Source organism: Cyprinus carpio, chromosome B11, assembly GCF_018340385.1.
Source record: "Cyprinus carpio isolate SPL01 chromosome B11, ASM1834038v1, whole genome shotgun sequence".
In the NCBI taxonomy this organism is placed as follows: Eukaryota; Metazoa; Chordata; class Actinopteri; order Cypriniformes; family Cyprinidae; genus Cyprinus; species Cyprinus carpio.
The window spans coordinates 2,222,279-2,247,546 of record NC_056607.1 but is presented as its reverse complement, the minus strand read 5'-3'; the positions used below and the strand labels follow the sequence as shown (position 1 = coordinate 2,247,546).

Sequence of the window (25,268 nt, the reverse complement as noted above, 5' to 3'; positions counted from 1 at the left end):
AAGCGCAGCTATGCAAAACAGACATTTTACTAAATGTTGCTTACTATTAAAATCTGCTAAACTCAACTATTAAACACACAAACTCAGCAGTTTGTTCACAGAGTCTTAGAATGCATCTCAAGAAGTATACCTTATGCAATTTATTAATATAATTAAATATCATAAGCTGTTTATTCACACTTACCCGAAGTAAATGATGGCTTTTTAATATTGAAACGGTGCAACATGTAAGTAAGCTGGCAGACACAAAGTAGGCTAAACGAACTGTTCTCTTAAGGATTCACCTGCTGCTCACTAGAGGTGGTCTTGAAGTGCACTGACCTGTAGGGGTCTCTGGAAGGTGTTCAGTGACGCTAGAGAGGTCCTCCTGGTGTGAGAGTCGCAGGAGTCTTCCTGCTGTAGCTCCACAGCTTCAGCTCGGTGTGAGTCACAGACAGAGGAGCTCTGCAGGCGCACTGGAGAACTGGTGACGGTGTCTCGAACCCTAGCGAGCTGCCTACCTAGACAGCGTTCATTTTGGGCGATTATATGCGCTCTCTCTCTCTCTCTCTCTCTCTCTCTCTCTCACACACACACACACACACAAACACACACACACACACACACACACACACACACACACACACACACACTCTCTCTCTCTCTCTCTCTCTCTTCTGTGCCCTATAATGTCTATATTTAAAATCGCTAAATTGAACAACATAAATAGGCTGCATACAGATTCGATGCGAAAAATCATTCTATTTTAAAACATAATGCAGATTAAGTATTTCTACATGATTGTAAAGATCTGTTCTCAAAGTGACTAACGATTCAAAATATTCTGTAAGATTGCTTAAAGAGATACCTATGATGGCCATAAAATGTTTACAAATCTGCATAATGCCAAAAAAGACTCGAAATAGTTTTCACTAAATATTCCAAAAGATTCTTTGAAATGCCTAAGATTCCAATAGCGTCTAGTTAGACAGCTCTGCGTGGTTTGAGACACTTCCACTCGGTTTCTCCTCCCATCAGGAACACCTTTGGAGCACATGGAGCAATGCGGAAGAGCCAAACAAATCTGTGCCAAATGAACTGCTTTACGCCCAGTGTACGTGAGCCTGCGCTAGAGATTTTAGGCTGCTCCACCTGTTGTCAGCACCCACGAACAATGCTTCAAGCGCTAAAACTGGTGATTTAGGCATTTAGCCAATCATCATTTAGCATTTTATCGATACTGTGAAATTCGTACAGCTAGATGTCAAATAATAATAAATAATACCTTATAACCGTTTGGTTTTAAGGTAGTTAGAAGTAACTGAAACAGTGAACCCAAATCGTATTTGTTTGTAACTGAGATTACACCAGGTCTCTTCGGTGGGCAGATTCTCTCACTTTCCCTCTGTCTATCATTGAACCTTTCTGCCTCTGCTGCATTTTGAAATCCACTGTTATAGCTATAACAGTAACTTACAGAACATTGTTTCATTGTTTCACATGATCAGACAGTGTGTGATAAAGATGTGGAAAGAGGTTTGACGTAATGAGAGATTCTAACATCATCAATCATATGACTGGACAGAACCATCGAGAGAAAAAAGGCTCTAGGCTGTTCTGACAGAGCTGTGTGTATATATAAGTGTCATCAAATTACGTACTGATACCATGCATGCATCCCATTTAAAATAGTATTGAAAGTTCAATAATAGTTTTGAAGACATTTGCACTTTCCCTTTATGTTTTTATGGGAATGTAGATTTACATCACCATCAGACCTGTGTAGCTCTTGATTCTGGTGTCAAATGAGTGCTAATGAGTTTTAACCAAGGCAGTTCAGGGAGCACCCCCCACTCATATTTTGTATAATGGTGTTAGATTGGTTTTCTGGATAGGCTGTGATGGCATAGGCTGACCATTAACCATTTAACCATAAACAGTTAGCAAAAACATTAGTCATCTACTGCCACCTTCTGGCAAATCATATTATGAATCGTTCACTTCTACCATTGCTAAAGATTTATTTGTCACAAAGTACATGAAAAATACATCATGATTATTACATTTTTTTTTTTTTTTTTTTTAAGCATAATAACCTTTTGAAAACCAAATGGCCAGGGCACTGAAGTTTGCACTTACTGATTGGGTCCTCTGGTTCTAACAATGTGAAGAAACAAACAAATACTGCAAAAAGGTTACACATACAGTACATGCACAACACTACGTGTGGCCACTTGATGCTTCAGCTGAATGTACATATAATAGGCAGATGGCAAACGAAACACAGAGTACGCCGGTATGTCAGTGGAATGATGCGCCACATGTTTATTGACACTTGTACAGAGAAAACAATTATCACTGGGTCATGCAAAGCAATAATACTGTGCACGAAGAAAACACAACATGAACAGTGTGACGCCGGAATAAACACAGATTCAAATTAAACTCCTGAGATGTTAAACATACAGTACAATACAATATGCAGAGATACTATAAACATGGCACTCATGAATATCTTGACAGGTTGATGAGTGCTGGATGCAAGCTATGTCGCTAAAACACCAGGCGTTCCACTGAAATCCCACCACTGCATTGAAACCGACCAGTCCAAGCTTTGATTATTGTAGGAAACTTGAAGAGGAAAGTGCTTTGATAAAGATTCCGAGGTATTGTTGAACTAATGTCTCACTGGCTAATGCTTACAACACATCAACTAGTTACACGCACACGCACACAAACACAAACACACACACACACACACACACACACTACAGGGGATAAACAAGGATAACTAGTCACAAATATTTGTCTCCAGGTAAAGAAAACACACTACCATGATACAGCCACAACATCGAGGGGCTATAGACGAATCCAGCATACTCCAGCTTCCTGTAACTGATTGCTTAAGAGCCATTCCCTCCTCATATAAATCCCAGTGTTTCAGGTCAGAGTGACTCAAAAAACGGAAACACCAACATCTCGCGAGAACAATCACTGTACATCACTCTAACCTTCTTAATTAACGCTCGGATAATTACAGCAGAGTTGGGAGGAGGGGTTAAATGTACACAGCTACATGGAATTAACCTCAGACCAGGATGCATATCTGTCACTCGAGTGCCTGGCCACCTTTCAGCTGCGGGGTTTCGTCATTAGTCAGAGAACAGGCTTGCAAAAGACTTTCGCAAGTTTCGAATGGTCTCCGCCTTAGCTTCATCCTCGTTGCTGGAGCGGAAAGTTTCGCCAAAGGCGTTGAAGGCGTTGGTCAAGGACTGGGATTTGCTGCAAGACAGTGGGAAAAGCAAAAGGCAAATTTAGATCGTCTGTGGAGTGCCTTTGTTTGAGTAGACGTGTAATTTCAATGAACATGAGAGTAAGGTACTGAAGGCAGAGGAACTCAGTCCCACTCATGGAGATGTACCTTCCTGCAGAGTTTGCAGCTCTGAACCAGGCCGATCACAGGATTTGTTTTCAATGGAAAAGCACAAGCAGGTTTGGTGGAGCAGAGCTGATCCCTGCAGGAAGGTAGGACTGCGTTCCACCCCACATACTGTCCATCCTATATACTATGCTATATTAGGATTAGTGGGTCCCAAAACATACCCTGCTGAAAAAAAAAAAAACATCATATGCTGTTTAGGTATGTTTTGAAGCATGATAGCTTGTTTGAACCAGTTTAAGTTGGTCATGTGCTGGTTTAAACTGGTTATGTGCCGGTCCTAAGCTGGTCCTAAGCAACTAGCTCCTGCTCTGGACTACCTCATAACCAGCTTATAACCAGCTCAGGGCCAACTAAGGACCAATCAAGGACCAGCTCAAACCAGCTGCCATGCTTCAGAATATACCAAACAAACATATGCTGTTTTTTCAGCAGGGTAGTATACTGAAAATAGCTGGTCAAAGGTTTTGAAATGCAAGAGAACTGATTTGCACTGTTTCTTCGAAAGTGTATTTCACTTTTTATGCGTAAGCGAGGGACAGCGTACAGTGTGCATGACGCAAATTTTGCCATCAGAATAGTATGCGTGTACATGCGCACTGAATTTGTTTTGCAGTAATCAGTTGTTCCACAAGGTGGCAACACTGGCCCAGGCTATTGTTTCACCATAGAGAACAAATTTAAAGAGACAACAACAACAAAATAGCGGAGACTGCAACAACAACAGATGGCTGCATTTACAAGCACTTGTGAGCAAGAGGTTATGGGATAACCCAGTTTTGGTTTAAAACAGTTATATCAGTTAGCAGTTATAAATTATGGGGAAATTTGAGCAGACACTGCAGATGGATAAAGCTTTCAAAAGCGCATTTGTCAACCGCCTACATTCATGCACAACATCAAATGAAGTATACTTTGAAAGGCTACACATTCGACTGTATGCATCCGCTAGCATACGTGCACAAAATCTAAGTACACTTTTGGGATTTAGGCATACTGGTTACTTTATATATCAAAGTTAATGTTTACCACCACTAGCATATAGTATGTATTTTGTATAGCATGCATGTATGGGATTTAGCCCACTTCTCCAGGAGAAGCACCCTAATGCAGGGCAGTGGTGTCCTGTCCTGCTCTTGGAGGGCCAATGTCCTGCAGAATTAAGCTCCAGTCAGCTCTTGCGTGTAAGTTTCTGATGAGTCTGAAGAGATTGATTAGTTGGTTCAGGTGTTTTTAATTAGGGTTGGGGCTAAAGTCTGCAGGACAGTGGCCCTCCAGGAATTGCAGAACGGTTTCTTGCTCAAATGGACATGCCTTGCAGCAAATGATCTCCAAGTGAAAAGATGCTTACTTCAACAGAGGATGGGTTGACTTCTGCTGGGGTGCAGGCTGTTCCTCCACAGGAGGCTGAGATTGGGTGGGTTTCGCTGGGGTAGGTTGGGCTGGGGCCGGGGTGGGAGCAGGGGAAGCAGATGCTCTAATAGGGGCTTCAGATGGAGCAATAGTCTGAGCTCGGGCTTCAGGTTTGACTTGCTCTCTGAGCACTGGTTTAGGCTGGAGCTGAGGTTTAGCTGGTGACGGGGGTTTACCAGGACCTTTGGCTGGGGATTGCTCTTGAGCAGGGACTGGATCTGGCTGGGTTTGCCCAAGATTCTGATCTGTGTCGCCCAGTTGAGCTTTCGGTTGGGCCTTGGTGGGAGGTGGGGTCTGGGGTTTGGGTTGGATCTGAGGCTTGGAGTTCCTCCGAACTGGAGGCACAGGCTTTGGGGGAAGTGGTTTGGGAGGTTGGGGTTTTGGGGGCAGTTCCGTTGGCTTCCCTGGAGTGGGTTCAGGTGCTGCTTGAGCCTGGGCTTTGGGCTGATGTGTGGTGGATGGTTGAGTTGGGGTAGGGCCTGCTTTGGGCACAGGCTGCTGGGCAGGGACTGGCTCAGGTGTAGGTTCTTGACTCTTAGGTTGTGGGTCTTGGGGTTTCACTGCCCCCCCTAGGTTTAGTACAAAAGAGAGTCATCATATTATAACATTTTTACACGTTGAGGCTTGCAAGAAGGTTTTAAATCCAGCACCGGAAACTTTGCATGATTTACAATAATAAAAAAAAAAAATTAAGGCGCCCCCAAGACTGGCCAAAGTAACCATACAAAGGGTAATGCCCAAGCTAAGAATAGTCATGTCCACAAAACAAAAGGAAAACATTTTTACTCCAAACAAGCAGATGGGACAGTTAGCTTGCAGCAGTATTATAGGTGTGGATGTGAAGAGTAATAGCTGCAGGTTCACAGCAACAGATCATGCATACAAAAGAATCGAGACCCAGAGGCTGCATGCGCCTTCTTTAAAACAAAGACCGCATTTCTTTTAGTTTTCACCCATGGCCTTAATTGGGATGTTTTGCCTTGCCTTGTTTTAGATATACTTTGTTGTATGTTTTGTACAAAACCAGTGTTCTTTATGCAGTGTATAACAAACATAAGGGACAATTAGGATACATGCAGGATCAGGTCAAATGTGGGAGATTCTTTGTTCTCTTGAGTATGAGAGAGAATTACGTAACAATCTAGTGTGCGAGGTGTGTCTTGTGGTTCTGCTTGTTTGTTCAAAAATACTTTATGTTTCTTGCTATCTCACTATAAATGAACACACAGTGGGCTTGACCCTTTAGAAAGTTTACAAAGACACTCAAATGAATCGCATGCCTTTCATAAAGGGTATTCCATTTGAACCGAGTCTAACAAAAATATCATTCAGTAACACAGAACAGTAAGTCTGGAACATGGGAGCTTTATTACTTTGGACATGAGGGGGAAAGACTAGATCTATATCAGACAATAAATAATCACAGATGAAACCCAAGTACTGGATTTAAAGAGGCAGTGACATCAGCAAAGACGAATCAAGTCAATGGGTATAAAGTCAGAGCACACTATGGGACGCTACATCAGCATTAAGCGATGGAGATCTGATTCTACACAAGAATCATGAGTACATTCATCAATTTCATTAGGTATATTTTTCACACAAAAAATATTTTAGATTTTTCCACTCTTTGGTAATGCATGCAAATATACTTAAGTAAACATTTCCCATGCAGTATAAGGATATATTTTAAACTCTGAACATAGATACTTCTTGCGCATTATAGATACCATCTTGCATGTTGATAAAACAGTTAAAAACATCAATATACAGAGCAGGCACTACACTGATAACACCCCAGATATCCCTCTTGTACATATTCAGTCTTGTCCAAGAACACTAAGAATCATGTTTTTATAACTGAAAAAACTCCTTGTTTGTGAAATATTGCATTATTAAATGTCAAGGCCAAATCTGTATCGCTATATTAGCTTATTTAATTGAATGTCTTTGCATAAAAAACAGTGACTCCACTGAATGGCTAAAAAGTGGTACCTCTAGCGATACTGTGAAATTGCATTGCATTCATGACACACATGTGATGGCTGTGAGAGAAAAAACCCAAATCGGTTTGTAAACAGTCATAAGATTACTTTAAGACATCTCTTAAAATGTACTTTCTTATTTGGGTGAATGTCACAAAAACACGTCTAGGTCACATTTCACAAAAATATCAAAAGATGAAAAAAATCTTTAATGAATCCAGATATTTTACTTTGAGTTTTTTTTTTTTTTTTTGGTATTTACTATTATCTGTGTGGTGATTCTAATTAGTGTAATACTACAAACGTGTTTTGCATTTAAATGGTCAGAAATGAAAGGCAGTACAGCAAATATGCTGTGATATCATTTTCCCTTCTTAATCATGATGAAAATAATGCTTAATTGCAATTCAGAAAACCTCAGTGGTTTTAAAATAGGCTTTATTTTCATTATGCAAAATATAAGTTCTTATTTAATTTTGATTTTGGGGTGATATATTAACATGACCCATTCTTGACAGGTTTCTTGTGATTCACCCATTTTGACAATTTGACTACAGTAGGTTTTGTATTGCTCAGAAGGATATATAACATAAGCTGACAGTCAAGAGGTCATGGGAGGAAGGACTCGTCTGCTTAATCTAGCGAACCTATTCTGAAACCTTCATTAAACCTGATCTTAAAATTGACTGGCTTAAGTCTGGAATGAAATGGCCATTCAGTTTTATGGCTCTGTTTACAGTTCATCAGGCTGAAGGAAAATCTTCTTGGTAACCTTGAAAAAACAAACGTTTAAGACAGCTTCAGACAATTCCAAAGAACTACCTTCTGACACCTCTTTAGAAACCATTCTGCAAGTAGTAAAAAAAAAATTTTTTTTTTTTATTTTATTTTTTTTAAAGAAAGTCATCGAATACACGTGTTGTGTATTCAGCATGTAAACACATGGACTTACTCATGCAAAACCACAAACACTACATTTAAATAAATAAAAACAAAACATCACACATATAGCACGCACACACAAATGTTACAGCACACACCCAAAAGCAAATCTCAGCTGGACGATTAGGAACTACCCTTACTGAAATAAGTTAAAGTACAAAAGGTCAACAATCTTTCATAGTACATATCGACCACATGAGACACCACAGCACTGGACGTTGCGTAGGCACAGTTAGAATAATTCTTTAGCTGGCAGCGACATCCCTGGAAACCACACGACTAACAAATGAAACGGATGCAGCCATCAGAAGCAAACAAGGACAGAAAAGTGAACAGTACAGAAAACACTTCATAGGGGAGAACTTCATGAAGAGCACAAGCTCCAAACTACTGCATCTGTCACTATCTTAACCTCAACCGGCAGCAGTGAACTGAGCTTTCGATTTATTGTGGGAACCATGTATCTGGAATTGTGGCAGTGGAAATCATTTTGCCTGGACTTGTTTTGGTCCGTTACAGTCGAGAATATACTGTAAACAACCTTGTGGAGGCGGTCGCTGGCCGAGGGTCTTGCTGGGGTCAGTCAGGCTTTCTTTTAAGGCAGCGTTCTGTAGACACACACAAACAAACACACTCAAATGGTTTTCAGTCTTAGTGCATTTCCACTGATTTCACACCAGGGGGCGACAGTAGACAGAAAAAGATAATAACAAACTAGAGAAAAATTGTAGCACCAAAGTGCAATTTATTAAATAAAAAATGTTTTGCTATACGTTTTTTTTTAGCCTGTATTGGATTCTGTGTGTAGCTGGATACCTTCGTGTTTTTTTCAAGTAAAACAAATATTCAAATAGTAGTATTTTGAGGAAAGTGTAAAGGCTTCTGTCTGTGAGCTTCGATTAGTGGTGCTGCATGCCCTTTTAATTTGTTTGACAGAAACATTGCTTAATAAGCTTTTATGTGACCCAGTTCTTAATCACTCACAGATCTTTTGACAGTTTGATAATCTCTATTTAGTTTTTGTAAAATATTAGTTGTTTTTGTTTTAATGTTTCTCATTTTCAGAAAGGTTGTTCTTCCTCCCCATATTGCATGAGAACTGTGACTCACTTAAAGCCCTGAGAACTGTTTCTAAACACATTAGAAATCTTAGAAATGTATTGCTACAAAGACTGTGAACTATCATTCAAATTTGGCTGGGTGGTTAATAACACATTTTTCTGTGGTGTCTAAAACTCAGAACACATTTTTAATATTGCTTTACACAAACTTTAATAATGTGGAGCAACACACTTTAAGTAGGTTTTTCCTGGCAAAATATTTAGCAAACCTGTCTGAGAGTGATACTAGTTGTCTAAAAAGATATGAGACATAAACCAAACAAACACTTTCTTGGAAACTCCAATCTGAATGTTTATTTTGGTATGTCTCTTGCAGTGTGGCAGTGCAGTGGAGTGTGATGACCGTACTTCTGCAGGTTGTACAGTGGTTGGAGGTCTCTGTGGGGATCGAGCTGTTGTGCGGCCTGAGTCTTGGTTCATCTTGGCCAGAACGATGGCAGCGATCAGCTGACGGTCCTCCAGCTGGTGATCTCCAATCAGCTGCATCGACGAGCCCACCACCTACAGCCAAACACACAGCAGCATTATCTTATCTGTCTATCTACCCAGATAGCAAAACTCCTGAGGCCCAGATCAGGCCCACACCTGACACTTTCATCTGGTCCACATACCGCATGGAATGCTGGCAATTGGGCGGTCTGCTCCTGTTTGCCAGATTTGGGCCTCAAGTAAGCCATAGGAAGGCCACATGTTAGCCATGAAAAAAATAAAATAAAATAAACCAGAACCACAGCTGATTTTATTCTAACCCTGGTCTTCCCCACATTCCTCCTGTGGACCACATGCTGCATAGAATGGTGGCATTTTGGCAGTGGTTCACAAGCAGGCCACTACACAGCCACATTTGAGCAAATAATGAACCAATTAAACCATAAATATACATTATCTAGGCGTTAAGTGAGTTGCATGAGAATTGCATCAACAATACTCAACATTGTAAAGAGAAATTAAAAAATTTCCATCATAAATTTTCAAATAAGTCCCAGAAATGTATCCTACTTGAAAAATCATCCCGACCCAAGTTTTGCACAAGCAGCAATTAAAATGTCACGGATAAATATTCAAAGACACATTCCAATACTTTAAAAACTGTTCTTCACAAGTTTGAATCTAAATGCTTCTCACTCAGACTCTACCTTCACAGTAAGTCTGTGCAACACAAACAGCTCCTGTTGTTTCAGTCAGACTGAATTATAGAACGTGCTGTTTATACTGTTTTTTTTAATACATACTTTTACCCAGGCGCTTACCCAGATATGCGCTATTAACCAAGTTATAGCTCAGTGTGTGTCCATAATCTCCATGTCCATTATAGAAGCTGTCAATATGCTTTATGTAAATTACTTGTGATTAAGCTCCGTTTTTGTAACTGATCAGGAGAAATGAGAATTATTCATTGGATTTTAACTAATCGTGAGGCTAAGTAAGAATGTCAAAATGTTTTAAGTTATTCTTTATGTAGAGCTGAATAAAAAAAAGTAGGCTATGTATTTCTAGCCAATCGTAATTTAAAGCTTTATATTTTTCTTAGAAGCTGTAAATATAATTTATAGATTTTTTGTGTCTGTGTTCATCTTGTGTCATTGTTGTGCATTTTTGTAACTGAAGACCTTGGAGCAATATAATACACATTCTATTTTAGCTCATTAAGTGAGAATATTATGTTTAAGTCATTATTTGTTCATAGAGATTCATTTTAAAAATGAAAAGGTGTGTTTCTAACCGAGGTGAACACGCTGAGTGTTCATAATATTTTTAAGACGAATGTTGAATATGTCAGTATGTTTAATGTGCATTTATTGTATCTATAGCTCCGTTTCTGGAACTGTGGAACTGAAAATAAATAAAAGGGGTAATTTTGTCACGTCAATCATAAATGAACACGTGTGCAATATTTACAGAATACAATATTTACAGAAGCTGTCAATAATGAATGAATAATGAATTTCTTATGTTTATGGCCTACTCCATTGTAACTCAAGATCCTAAGCAAGATGAATTGTTTGTTGCGAGTTTGATAAAATGTTTTAAGTTACAATGCTTATGGTAATAAATTTTTTTAATTAAGTTAAAATGACTAAATCTTCTATACATATTTTTTATTCTTCATTTTCTTTCATGATACTGTATACTCCAATTCATATTCAAACACATGAGACATTGTTGTTCTGTGCATTTTTAGCATATTTTGTGTGAAATCATATTTATTTTGTCCATCAAAAGTGTGCTGTCACTTTAATTGAGCGTGAGCGGCGCAGCAAAACTAGACCTGGCGCCGACGGGCTGCTCAGGCTACGCTCCTGCTCGACGCTCACGCGCTGCTGAAATACTATCAAAATAAAGGGAGACCATGAATAACAGATAGAAATACACTTCAAAATAAGAATATCTAAGAACAAAACACAGTCAAAACATGGCTCAGGGTCCATGGTGGGCTTCTTGATCTGCTTTTTTATCCTCCTCTACCATGGTTAAATAGATCCTAGGATCGAAAATGGCCACATCTTAAAATTGTGTCAGTGTCATTCCATAAAACTCATATAGGATGGATTTTAGCGGTTCATTCAGACCAAGCAATCAGGAAATCATCAGAAAATGTTGTACTGATTTGGTCCTCGAGAGAGTGATAATCTTTGGTGATCACAGGCAGATACATGCCTTTCAAGAGACGAGGATCTATATACACATGGTATCTTTATTAAACAAAACACTTAGTAGCACAAGGAACCCAAGGCAGAATTGCAAACCATCTCATATATAGAAAAATGGACAACGAACAACTGAAAATGAAGGCTATAAGTCCATCAGTACCAAATAAAGAACTAAATGAGACACAGGTGAACAAAATCAAATGAGAATGTACTCAGAACCCTAGAAACCAACAACGGAAAAATAAACCATAAACAACAGATAGAAATACACTTCAAAATAATAGCCTCTGAACACAAAACACAGGCAAATCATGCAATCGATGGCATGAAAATTTATTTCTAAAAAGGTTTAAAAACCTTGAGCCACAGTCCTGAGAATCTACTGGACTCCTGCGTGTCACGTATCATATGACTTTGATTGAAAACAGGTCACAAAGTTTTTTTTATGTTATTAGTAGCATTTCAAAATAATGTTCACATAAAAGATAAAATACAGTAAATAAAGCCAGATTAAAGCCGCGAGATACAGTTTATCAGCTCTTGTAGGTAACAGTATGTGGGTTACCTGTGAGAGAGATCAGCTACAGTAAGTTTTACGAACACTGAGTGGGACTGTATTTAGCGCTTTCTTTTACTATGTATTTAGTAATCGAATTGCTAAGGTATGCTAGGGTAGGCATTTCTGTCAATAAGGAAAATCCTGAAATCATTCCTGTACGATAGTAGGTTACACTCTGAACTCTTGTATGCTTAGCACATTATGTGGTTTTTAAAAATGGAAATTGCTGTCGGATGTAAATGTAATGTATACATGATACAGCCTGTACATGTTTCTATCAGAAGAAACTGATTTCACTGAAATGATTATTTTGCTTTCAGTGTCACTCACTAGTAATAACATCTGACTCGTTTCTGATTAGTGATGCAAGCCGAGGTAACTGGAGAGAAGATCATACACGGCGACGAAAATATACCTGGCATGGGAAAAATTCAATATGAAATCCAAGTGATAGAGGTGAGCTGAAGTACTTGATGATCACATAAATATTTTGCTGGGAAAAATACTGCTATTTGGGGTTCTTGTCAATTAGCTGGTAGAGTATAGACTGATAAAGGCAGTGTGGGTATTTATATATGAAAAGACACTTCAGATCAAAGAAAAAAAAAAAATTCACAGATAAGCATAAAAAAATCTGTAACAACTCTGCCACCTAGCTGGGCTAATAGCACATCAATAGTCTGGTATAAAAAAAAAAAAAAAAAAAACTTTTTTTTGCCTAGCCAGAAACTGTAAGTTACGGAGCCCCTAAAGGGTCGTTATGGTGGAAAAAATTCAGAGTGAGTGAAAAAAATTTGGGGTGGGAGGAAAAAATTCTTTTTTTTTTTTTTGCGTTCTCTCGCAAAACATTTGCGTTCTCTCGAGAAACTTTGCGTTCCCTCGCAAAACTTTTGCGTTCTTTCGCAAAAACAGCTGAGTTCGGACAAACACTTCCTGTTTACTTTACAGCTTGTAGTGGTTTATACAGCTCCATAAGTTCACAATGGAGCGGTTCATAGAGTTTTGTTTTGAACTTGGAGAAATAGTCAGTGCATGCTTATTACGGCACGTTTTTGGGACATACTAAAACGCTTAATGTAAAACACTGTGTGAGAGCCGTGGGAACGGAGCGAGGCCGGTGGAGCACCTGCGCCATTCACCGGTAACGAGTCCCGCGAAGGAGAACTGAAGGAGGGACTGATGACAGTGTTGGACGATAGAGGACCAGGCTCGGACTTTATTTTGTGTTTTGGTTCTGTTTGTGTGCGACAGTCGTCCACGAGTAGGGGCTGTCGCGGTCTTTTAGGTATATTTTATTATTAAAGTTTTGTTTGAATGTTCGCCGGTTCCCGCCTCATTCTTCCCGTGACTATAACGTTTGTTACACACTGGATGACTTAATTCAGTACACGGATTACACACCATATTATTAAAGTAGACAGACAAGCAGAATAGCCCAGAATATGAACGTAACCTGGTAAACTGCACTTTAAGCGAAGGCTATCCCTCATAGAAAGAAAGAGTTTTATTTTAAACTTGGACTCAAGTTCAAATAGGCTACAGTCAGCTTTGCCTATAGTTTAAGACATGGTTTTGGGACATTCTAAAACACTTAATGTGGATGTAGCTACTATAACAGTGACATTGGAGGCCCAATTCGGTAAGGCCTAATAAATACTATTAATGCTAATAAAAATTGTAATATTAATAACCTTATTAATAGCTATCAGTAAAGCAAATAGCCATAATACAATGTTTCTCCCCCATTTAAAACCGTCAGGATATAGAAAGGATCCTTAAGGGAAGCTGGACAAAGACAGTAGGCTATATAGGCTAAAACCAAAATATGGTAAACAGTTTTATTAATAAAATATAGCCTATTATGCAGAGGAAAGCAGACAAGCCCAGAATAGCTAGAAACAAGCCAAAACCTAATGTAAAGCGAAACTGGGCTCACGTACAGCTCTCTTTCATCACAAATCCAAATGTTTCCATATTCGCAATGTATTTGAAGAAAAAATCATAATGATCAAAATGTGCCGCACTGGAGTGGGGCCGGGGCTCTTTTGGAACTATTATTTTGTTGTAAAATACTATATGGACAATATTGTGTTTAAAATGGTAGGCTTATTTTAAAATTTAAAATGTACACTTAATATTGCCTTTTTTTTGTTGAACTGTTAGGCCTATATAAAATCAATTTTCACATATGCAATATTCTGGATATTCAGGGAAAATTGCATTCTCGTATAGGTTCCAGAGCGAAATGAGAACGTAACAGTGTTCGCTTTATAACATTTCTAATAATCTTTTATATTATTGAATCTTCAAACTGAATTCAAAATCGCATTATGCCCTACTGTAGCCTAAGTGACGGAGTATTTTGTTTCAGCGATTTGATCGCGCTAGCGCCTCATGCGCATATATTCATTGCAAGTGCGGCCTGTTCATTATTAAAATAAAGAATCACCAATACAGATATAACGTTACACAATCAATTTAAATAATCTGTATTATGTCTGTGCCGTATCGTGAGCCCCGGCCCACTCCAGTGCGGCACATTTTTGTTCATTATGATTTTTTCTTCAAATACATTGCGAATATGGATAATCCCACAGCGTTTCTCTAAAACCTGCCTCCACAGAACAACCACACACAAAGCCTCCAATTCACCAGCAAGGGCAAGATGAATGAAAACTACAAGGAAAACTAGCTATACTGCAAAACGAACATGACAGAATTGGACAATACTTGACCAATGATTTAAAAAAATGTTATATGACAGTAGTTTATTCATTTGTAGTACACATCAGTCAACATATTTCAGATAAAAAGAGAACACATACTTCAGTCACACCTGCTATCATTTATTTGATCGCAGGAATGCACAAAACAATTTTGTTTGAGCTTTAAGTCCAAAAGTGTACACATTTAGAAAAATACAGATAAGCTCTCATATGTGTACATCATATATCTTTGAAAAGAATGATCAGTTACATTAATTTACCAATAAATAATGCAATCTGAGGAGGTTTGAGCTGACAAACAGAAAACTGGAGTTATGATGTAATTGATTAAATATGTGGATCCATCAACAACAAAGACACAGGGAAGAGACATTAGAAATTTCCAGGTTGTAAAACATTGGAATGTGGATGGCGTGGCCCAGCCGGCCGCCTCACAAATATCTGCAATGGACACAGTGCTGGATCATGCCCAAGACGAGGTGATGCCTCTGGTGAATTGGACCCGTACTCCAAAAAGAGAAATTTGAAACTGAATAAATATACAAGTGCAATCATATGTGCTTCAATTGGTCTCTGATATTTCCATGAGCATAGTGCATTTATTACGTTAATGGTTAGCATATGTTGCCTTTAGCATTGCATATAATTCTGCAAAAATATATTTCTGCCTCATATGTTGATCACCATTGGCTTGAAAGTTATTTCAAACAACTGATGGTGTCTGAAAGCTAGTTTTGTAATGAAAATAATTTAAATATCTTAAAAGTGTATATTAGCTGGTAGCCCGATTTGAAAACATGGGAAAAGAGCAGCAGTTCTGATCATCTCCTGACTCAGATAAACATATTCTAACTCTATCTATGACTCTCCCTGTGTTCCACTCGGAAGGGCTCATCCCTATGCCCTAATCCCTTCAAAGGGTTTACCCTCTGGAGTGAGAGCTTCGAAAGGGTTGAAGGGTGTAGGGGACCAAACAACTGTTTCTTGAAGTGCCCTTCTGCATCATCATCACATGCCCACATGGAGGCGCCGTCATCAAGCAGAGAATCTGTGCAAAGGCTCATGAGAGCCCGAAGTGTCCATCAGTTGTACCCTTCAAAATCCTTCAATCTGAAGGGCCCTTTGAAGTGGCCAGTTTTGAGCACTTCGGTTTGGAACTACCCTTCAATATGGTGGCCATGATTGTTTTCACTCCAAAGTGCGATATATCCCAATTGGAACGCACCGTAAATCTTCCTCTTAACACTGTGAGAGGGCGATTCACTGGCTAACACTGTATAGGTGGAGCTCAGTGAAAAATAACAATAATGTTAATTTATACTGTATGTTTGTTATCTTACAGGAAGCATCACACCTGAGGGATTCTTCGTTTCACTGTGTGACTATTTTGAGGTCCGGGACAAACTCTCCTTATTGCAAAAAGAGAACCTCAAATACAGATATCTGACGGTCTGTACATGCATGGTAATAAACTATGTTATATTGTAACGGTGACGAGCGTGACAACAAGGTTGAGGATCCACTCGCAGGTTTAATTGAAAATGCATGGTCAGACAGGCAGGGTTAAAAACACCAGCAAACAAAACAGTAAGGGCAAGGCAAATCATAATCCAGAAACAGGCATGTGGTCAGGGCAGGCAGCAAACAATCCACAAATGATAAGAGTCCAAGGGCAGGCAGCAAAGAAACACAATGAGAATAAACAGTCCAAGAGTGATCCACGGGCAAAAACAGAAATAGTAGACCAGCAAGCAGCGTTAGGAATTGCAGTGTAGCATTAAACATACAATACTTAACCATAAATGAGAGACTAAACCAGGCTTTTATAGAGGGCGACTAATTAGGTAATGAGAGACAGGTGACTGTGATTGATGATGAGCGCAGATGAGTCCGGGCAAAGGGAAAAAAAATCAAGGGAAATTAAGTCCTGGTTGAATGGTAAAAGTCAGGAATGGAGTGCCCTCTGGTGGAGCTCATGGGCACTGCAGCTGGTGATCGTGACTCATATTTATTTCATCCTAGTTATCCAAACATTATGATTACTGAATTATAGTTAGTAGTTTATCTAGCCGTTCTGTAAATAAAAAAAAATAGCAAAAAAAAAATTTGAATGAACAAAAATTTGTCATACTTTTAGTTTGGGGATCAGTTCTCACTATTAACTATGACTTTTGCCTCAGTAAACTCTTAATTTGGTGCTTATTAATAGTGAGTATTAATATATGTGTAAAGTATGCTTTATAAGTACTAATAAGTCAAGTCAAGTCTGCTTTATTGTCAATTCTTCCACATGTACAGTACATACATACAGAAAATCGAAATTGCGTTACTCTCAGACCCCCGGTGCATACAGATAACACTAACAGTAGAGCCTAAAATCTAGATCAAATATAAAATATAAGCTAAAACTATACAATAAGGGAATGTAAAAAAAAGACATAATAGAAAAAAATTAAATAAAAATATGGTTAAATAAAAGCAGCGCAAGGCACATGGCAGATAGAGTGCAAACCAGTGAACAAACAGTGCAGATAAAAAGATTTTTAGTACATAAAAAATAGCTTATTCAGTCTGATTAAAGTGACAAAGGACTTAAGAGCAGTTATTTTATTTAAACTGACTGATGAGGAGGTAGAATGACGTCAGTTCCATGGTGAATGAGGTAGTGAGCAGACCAATGCTGCACAAAGTAACTGGTGCATGACATCGTATGTTAGTGGAAGGACCTGGGGATGTGGGACCTGGGGGGGGGGGGGGGGTGTTCATAGTTCAGTGGTGCCTGGGGCAGAAGAGGGACGGGGGGGCAAGTTTGGGAGCGAGTTCAGCTTCCTGACAGCCTGATGGATGAAACTGTCCTTCAGTCTGCTGGTCCTGGCCTAGAGACTCCGCAGTCTCCTCCCTGATGGCAGCAGACTGAAGAAGCTGTGTGACGGGTGAGTGGGATCACCTGCAATGCAGAGGGCTTTGCGAGTGAGACGGGTTCCATAAATGTCCTGGAGGGAGGGGAGAGAGACACCAATGATCTTCTCAGCTGCTCTCACTATGCGTTGCAGAGTCTTCCGGCAGGACGCGTTGCAGGCGCCATACCACACAGTGATGCAGCTAGTCAGAATGCTCTTGATGGTGCCTCTGTAGAAGGTGTACATGATGGGGGGTGGGGCTCTGGCTTTCCTCAGTTTGCGGAGGAAGTAGAAACGCTGCTGTGATTTCTTGGCCAGTGCTGCGGTGTTGTCGGTCCAGGAGAGGTCCTCTGTGATGTGCACACCCAGGAACTTGGTGCTGCTCACTCTCTCCACAGTCGCACCGTTGATGGTCAGAGGAACATGCAGAGTGTGCGCTCTCCTGAAGTCAACAACAATCTCCTTCGTCTTCTCCACGTTCAGAGAGAGATTGTTGTCACTGCACCACCCGGCCAGGTGGCTCACCTCGCTCCTGTAGTTTGTCTCATCTCTGTTGCTAATGAGACCCACCACAGTCGTGTCATCCGCAAACTTAATGAAGAGGTTGGAGTTTCCTGTAGTTTGTCTCATCTCTGTTGCTAATGAGACCAGAGGAGGTGGTTTAGTACGCATACTTGGTGGGCCCCAGTGTTCAGTGTGATGGTGCTGGATGTGTTGCTGCCGACACGTACTGCCTGAGGTCTTCCAGTCAGAAAGTCCAACAGCCAGTTGCACAGCGAAGTGTTGAGCCCCAGCTCGACCAGTTTGTGAATGAGCTGTTGAGGGATGATTGTGTTGAATGCTGAACTGAAGTCTATGAACAGCATTCTGACGTATGAGTCTTTTTTTATCTAGATGTGTGAGTGCTGAGTGGAGGGTAGTTGAGATGGCATCATCGGTCGACCGGTTGGACCGATATGCAAACTGGAATGGGTCCAGGGAGGGGGGGAGGGCAGACTTGATGTGGTGCATGACTAGCCGTTCGAAGCACTTCATGAGAATGGGAGTAAGTGCAACAGGACGGTAGTCATTGAAGCAGGATGGAGATGGCTTCTTCGGGACTGGAATGATGGTGGTAGCTTTGAAGCATGTGGGAACAACAGCCTGACTAAGTGAGATGTTGAAAATGTCTGTGAAGACATCAGTGAGTTCTGCTGCACAGTCTCTCAGTACACGCCCAGGAATGTTGTCAGGACCCGGAGCTTTGCGTGCATTGATCCTACTGAAGGATCTCCTCACGCTGTCCGGGGTCAGCATCATCACCTGGTCACTGGGAGGAGGTGGAGTCTTCTGTTCAGTGGAGCTGTTTTGTGCCTCAAAGCGAGCGAAGAAGGTGTTCAGCTCGTTCAGCAGAGAGATGTTGCTGTCACAGGTCCGCTGTGGGGGCTTGTAGTCCGTAATGGTCTGTATCCCCTGCCACAGGCTCCGAGTGTCTCTGCTGTCACTGAATTGATGGGCTATCCTCATGGAGTACTGTCTCTTAGCCTCTCTGATGCCACGGGATAGGTTGGCCCTGGCTGTTCTCAGGCCCCCCTCATCTCCAGCTCTGAAGGCAGCGTTCCGCGTCTTCAGGAGTCTGTAGACCTCCCCTGTCATCCACGGCTTCTGGTTGGCCTGGACAGTGATGGTTTTTGTGACTGTTACATCCTCAATACACTGGTGATGTAGGCAGTGACAGTCTCCGAGTACTCCTGGAGGTCAGTAGTGTTATTGTAAGTGGCAGCCTGCTTAAACATATTCCAGTCAGTTGTATCAAAGCAGTCTTGAAGAGCGTCAGACGACCCTTCTGGCCACACTTGAATCTGTTTCTGAACTGGTTTGGCGACTTTAACGAGCGGTCTGTATGCAGGCATTAGCATGACAGTGATGTGGTCTGAGGCACCGAGGTGGGGGAGGGGCTTTGTAAGCTCCTCTCTGTGTGGTGTAAACAAAGTCTAAAATGTTATTACCTCGTGTTGGAAAGTTAATGTGTTGGTGTATTTTTGGAAACACACTTTTTAAGTCAGCATGGTTGAAATCCCCAGCTATGATGAGAAAAGCATCTGGGTGTGTTGTCTGCTGCTCACTGATGTGCTGGTACAGTTCATTTAGTGCATCGTTAATAAACAGCTAATATGTTAATATTAGGCATGCTAATAAGCAACTAGTTAATAGTGAGAACTGGTCCCTATTTTATATTATATTATTATATTGTATTCTCAGAAACTGTGATCTCTAAAGATCTCTACCTGCATTGAAAAGCCCTGTCAACCCAGCACCAAAAATGAGTGTATACTGTCAGACTGGTCATCCTTATGGCAATTTGAGGATGGAGAATCAGTTCACGAGTCTGCCTGCATCAGACACAGCGATGGCTCCTGCGGCTGGTATGAAGGAACTGGCAAACCTTCTGAAAATGACACCATGGACATGTCTGAAGTCTGATGGCTGAGCGCAGGAGTGGTTTCTCACTGTAAAAGAAGCTGCTTGATGCTGTCCAAGAAGATCAGACTGTTCAGATGTAAACACATGCAAACCCGTTAACCTGCTGTACTTTCTTGTAGCCACATAGAGCACCTTAACCACTATTGCTTATCGACCACACAGATCACTCTATTAACTGCCTAGTGAGCACCTAACTTAAGCAACAACCTAACAACCACTCAGTACACCTTAGAAACCACTTAGCATTCCTCAAACAACCATCAAGGCCATACTCTTCAAACTTGCATATACAATTAATGGTCCAACTCAAAGATGTTGCCATGAGTCGGTTGTGCACCTTTGAAATGTGTGCTTTTATTACCAAATTAACGATGTGGTCATTTAGCTTTGCCTGGCTAAAGAGCAATTTACATTAGAAATAGCAGTGCTGGATTATTAGCATGTCATATTTACTGTATGCTACAATATGATGACATATGCTTTACATTGGGTCCAAATCATTAGATTTTTCTATTTTAAAAGGAATAAATAGAAATGAAAAAACTAATTCAGTTTTTTTTTTGTTAAAAATTTATATTATATATATATATATATATATATATATATATATATATATATATATATATATATATATAAAGGGTTTATGGCTTAATATGGCATAGTTAAATGGTTTATTCACAAGTATCTTCTACACAGACACAAATTAGAAGGAGTGTTCAATGGGCCTTTTTCACATTTATTGTCATGCTCATGCTTTTAAATGTGTGCACGAAAACGAAGAAATAATCCACAATGGTCTTTTAATAAGTAATCCACAAGGAACACAAGAGAATCACTAGAACCAGTGCAGCACAAAACGTAGACACAAACAATAACTGGCACCAACTGAACAGAAGAGGGAGAACAGAAACAAATGCAGGCAAGGGACTAATGACTTAATTAATAGAACACAGGTGAAATTAAGAATTAATTAAACACAAAGGGAAAACTAGGTCAAATGACAAAGACATAACTAAGGCCCCGTCCACACGGAGATGCGTTTAGCTGTATATGTAAAGATTTTGTATCCTATCTGCGTTTTGTTCAGACGTATCCAGAGTTTTGGGAGCGTGAAATCTGGTGATGGCGAGATGAAGCCTCATTAAGCATTAAAGCTTTTTAGACAAGTGGTTTACAAAAGGATTAATTTCTCCAGGCTTCATATGCTCACAATACTACCTGGTGGCCAAAGAGTGTAAAACAAGCAGATACATTACAGTTGACCTGGTGTGGTCTGTGATACACTGTATTTTGCGCCAGTTAAAGAGGTCATATGATGATGTTAAAAAGAACATTATTTTGTGTATTTGGTGTAATAAAATGTGTTTATGCGTTTTAAGGTTAAAAAAACACATTATTTTCCACACACTGTACATTATTGTTTCTCCTCTATGCCCTGCCTTTCTGAAATGCATCGAGTTTTACAAAGCTCATCGGTCTGAAAAGCGAGGTGTGCTCTAATTGGCTAGCTATCCAGTGCATTGTGATTGGCCGAATTCCTCAAGCGTGTGACAGAAATGTTACGCCCCTTACTATACTGTGATGCTGTGTGTCCTGGAGAGCTGAGACAAAAACATTAAAACCCATTATAAACGAGGTATTTGTTGCACCCAGTGGAGACATAATTACAGATTATAATGACAATACCAGCAGTTCTCAATCCCAGTCCTTGCGTCCCCCAGCTCTGCATATTTTGCATGTCTCTCTGTTAACACACCGGATTCAGATATTCAGCTCGTTAGAAGTGAGCTCCGTGCATGAACTGTGTTCCCATTGACATGGTCCCTACACAGTGTTCATTGTTCCCTACTCCCTGAGCAGGGAAAATCTGTTGAAGTTTACCTCACTTCCACATATTCATTCACGGATTAGCGCTGCACAGCGTCTTAACACACGGACAAGTGTGACATCATATACCTCTGTAAATAAATACAATTTAAATTTAGTTCTCACACACTTTGCACTTTGAATGGAACATATATATTTGCTTCAAACTGGAATCATGGTGGAGTATCCTGTGATGTCCACTTCACAGGGCACTTACGTTCAAATAGAACCAACGTCTGAAGCCATAAGAGAAACATACAAAATGTGCAGAGCAGGGGGCGTGAGGACTGGAATTGAGAACCGCTGACTTTGTGTCTTTTTACGCGTTGTGTTGCATCGCATCGCATAAACATAAAACCATGTCTGTATTTGTGATCGGAGGAACGACAAACAACAACCGCTGCTCTACAGTGCTTAAAAAGCGCTTTTGAATCATAAGTGGCAAATTCTTTAAATTTGTAAACATACTTACAGGCTGTGAGTCAGAACAGACGGCATCGTAGTGTCCTCTCTCAGAATCAGGAAACAGTCCTCCATTAAATGTGCTGCATACATGAATATTTGGGTTGAACTGTTCTGGAACAGTGTTGTAAATACAACTTAACCACTGATTTCTAGTTGTGTCCTCTTTTGATAGACCAAACAAAGTAGTTTCGCTTTCACAACGAAACACACAGCGTCTCCATAACATGTTAACCGAACGTAACATCACTAGTGAAACCGCTATTTTTTGAAACCGGGTCCCTAAGTGGATAAATCTGTAAGACACACCCTTGCATTTTTGTGTGTACAGCCAGTCCGTATATTTTGTGAAATGATGATGTCATCACCCCATGTATGGCTTCTAGTTAGACACCGCTATGTCATGTAACAGCAACAACAACATGAACAAACACTGAATGATTGCCTTTTTATTAACTACCATTAGCACGTTAATAAATGTATTGTTCCATGTTAATTTTCTTGTTGTTATGTTGGGTTTGTATTAGTGCTGTCAAACGATTAATTGAAATTTATCGCATTGTATATGTAAGTTTTTGTTTACATGATATATTCTTTACATATATATATATATATATATATATACATATATATATATACATATATATTTACATTTATATATTTATAAGCATACACTTTATATTACATATAGATATATTTATAATATAAACATAACTTTTTTGTAATTAGTATTTTATTGAGTTTTAGAACATCACTGATACATTGTAATCAACATTATATTCAACTTACAATTGACATCTGAACATGTATCCCATAGTGATGATACATTTTGAATGAACATAATTAAATTATATAAATAAGCAGAAAGAAGTTATGGAAATAAATATAAAAAATAAATGAATAAAAAAAATAATAATAAAAAAAAGAAAAAAAGAAAAGAAAAAGAAAACCATATCAAATACACATTTTTCAAAAAGCAACATGCTCTCATCTGGTAGCAATTTATTGCACATATTTTCCCCATTTCGCCACATATTTTTCCGCCCTATCATTGATGTTGAAAGAGATTTTTTCATATGATGCCACTTTTGCCAATTCCATGCTCCACTCCTGAAAGGAGGGCTCACCTGGGTTCTTCCAGTTTCTCATCATTATTTGTTTTCCTACCATTATACTAGTCTGAATAAAGTCTGCTGCTCCACAATTCGATGTCATTTGAGGATCATTTAAAACATACAGCCTCGGGCAGAACTCCAAACTAGTCCGGGTAATGTTTTCAATGCAGTTATGAATCTTAAGCCAATAGTTCTTAATTATAGGACATTCCCAGAGCAGATGAAGAAGATTTCCTTCCGAGCTGCAGCATTTCCAGCAGTCTGCATTATCCCTCAGCTTCAACCTAAACAGCCCAGTCGGAGTCCAATAGAAGCGCTTAAGAATCTTAAACTGGATTAATCTAATTTTAATGTCTCTTGAAACCCTCTTAATGTTTTCACATATACAATCCCACTCTTTATGTGTGATGTCAATATTCAAATCTGCCGACCGAATTAACATTGTTGCATAAGATATGGTGACTATCGGTTGGAATAACATCGCATAAAAGATAGCAGCTTCATGCCCCATACCCATTATTTTAGTAGTCTGAGAAAGAAGGTTTGATTGGTGAGGTTCTTTTCCTTTCCCTATAACCGTAACTCTCAGGTGTTGCATTTGTAAATATTTCCAGAAGTTATTTCTGGGCAAATTATATTCACCAGCCAACCTTTCAAATGACTTTACACTATCCCTCTCATATAGGTTTGCTAGTGTAATAATTCCTTTTTCTACCCAGTTTTTCCATAGAAGGGAATGTTTATTATTACGTAACTTTGGGTTATTCCAAATACAAGATTCAGAATTAAGACATTAATATTAAAAGCTTCAGAAAACTTCTTCCACACATTATAGAGGTTGGATATGATAGGGTGAGAACAATCTCCATTCAATCTCAAACCAGGGAGGGGCTCTCTCCGGTGGCAGTGTCCACTGAGCTATATGTCTCAAGCAGAAGGCATAATGATACAGGGCTAGCTTGGGGAGGCCCAAGCCACCCTTATTAACTGGCACCTGAAGCCTTTCTAATTTTATCCTTGCACGTTTACCATTCCATAAAAACTTTTTACAAATTTGGTCGAACCTTTTAAAGTACTTTTGGGGTATTGCAATAGGAAGGCATTGCAACAAATAATTCAACCATCTTTTAGATGTAGCTTCAGTGTTCTTAATTCTCCTTTCTAGATCTGTGAGTTTAGCAGTATTGACCTTCTTCTTATAAGAAGAATATTGAATGATAAATCCCCTTAGAAAGGCCTTCTTGGCCTCCCAGGCCACTATGGCAGAGGGGGCTATGGGGACATTGGTCTCCAAATATAGCCTAATCTGGGCTCGAAGATCTTCCTTAAATCCCACATCTTGTAATAATGATGAATTAAAACGCCAAATCTGTGATCTTTCTATTTCCTGATATGGGGTCATTTGTAATCTGACCATAGCATGGTCTGATAACATAATGCCATCAATTAAACAGGATAGTGTGGCAGACAACAAGGAGCTGGAAATTAGAAAAAAAATCTATGCTTGAATAGACTTTATGGGCTCCTGAATAAAAAGTATAATCTCTATCCGTTGGGTGGTTCATCCTCCACACATCTGTTAGACCCATAGATGAACACAATCTCTTAACCAGCAAGACTGAATCAGGCATTCTACTCAATGTTGGT

The 25,268-nt window shown here is 39.6% G+C and overlaps 2 protein-coding genes and 1 long non-coding RNA gene across 3 annotated transcripts in view; 1 reads left to right on the top strand and 2 right to left on the bottom strand.

Moving 5' to 3' along the window:
- Positions 1-322, bottom strand: part of LOC109103539 (peroxisome proliferator-activated receptor gamma-like) — a 30,784-nt gene extending 30,462 nt beyond the window's left edge. The window contains exon 1 of the mRNA XM_042733540.1: positions 185-322. Within this exon, the coding sequence (XP_042589474.1) occupies positions 185-227 (43 nt within the window). The 5' untranslated portion in view covers positions 228-322. The remainder of the gene's footprint in view (positions 1-184) is intronic.
- A 1,956-nt stretch (positions 323-2,278) lies between these two features.
- Positions 2,279-25,268, bottom strand: part of LOC109098225 (synapsin-2-like) — a 211,685-nt gene continuing 188,695 nt past the window's right edge. The window contains exons 10-13 of the mRNA XM_042733531.1: positions 9,228-9,380; positions 8,300-8,366; positions 4,770-5,400; positions 2,279-3,261 (exon numbers count right to left, since the gene is read on the bottom strand). Of these exons, the coding sequence (XP_042589465.1) occupies positions 3,132-3,261; positions 4,770-5,400; positions 8,300-8,366; positions 9,228-9,380 (981 nt within the window). The 3' untranslated portion in view covers positions 2,279-3,131. The remainder of the gene's footprint in view (positions 3,262-4,769; positions 5,401-8,299; positions 8,367-9,227; positions 9,381-25,268) is intronic.
- Positions 15,849-21,549, top strand: LOC109111413. The gene is made up of 2 exons (XR_006155831.1): positions 15,849-16,279; positions 19,975-21,549. It is a non-coding gene; the product is annotated as an uncharacterized LOC109111413 (long non-coding RNA).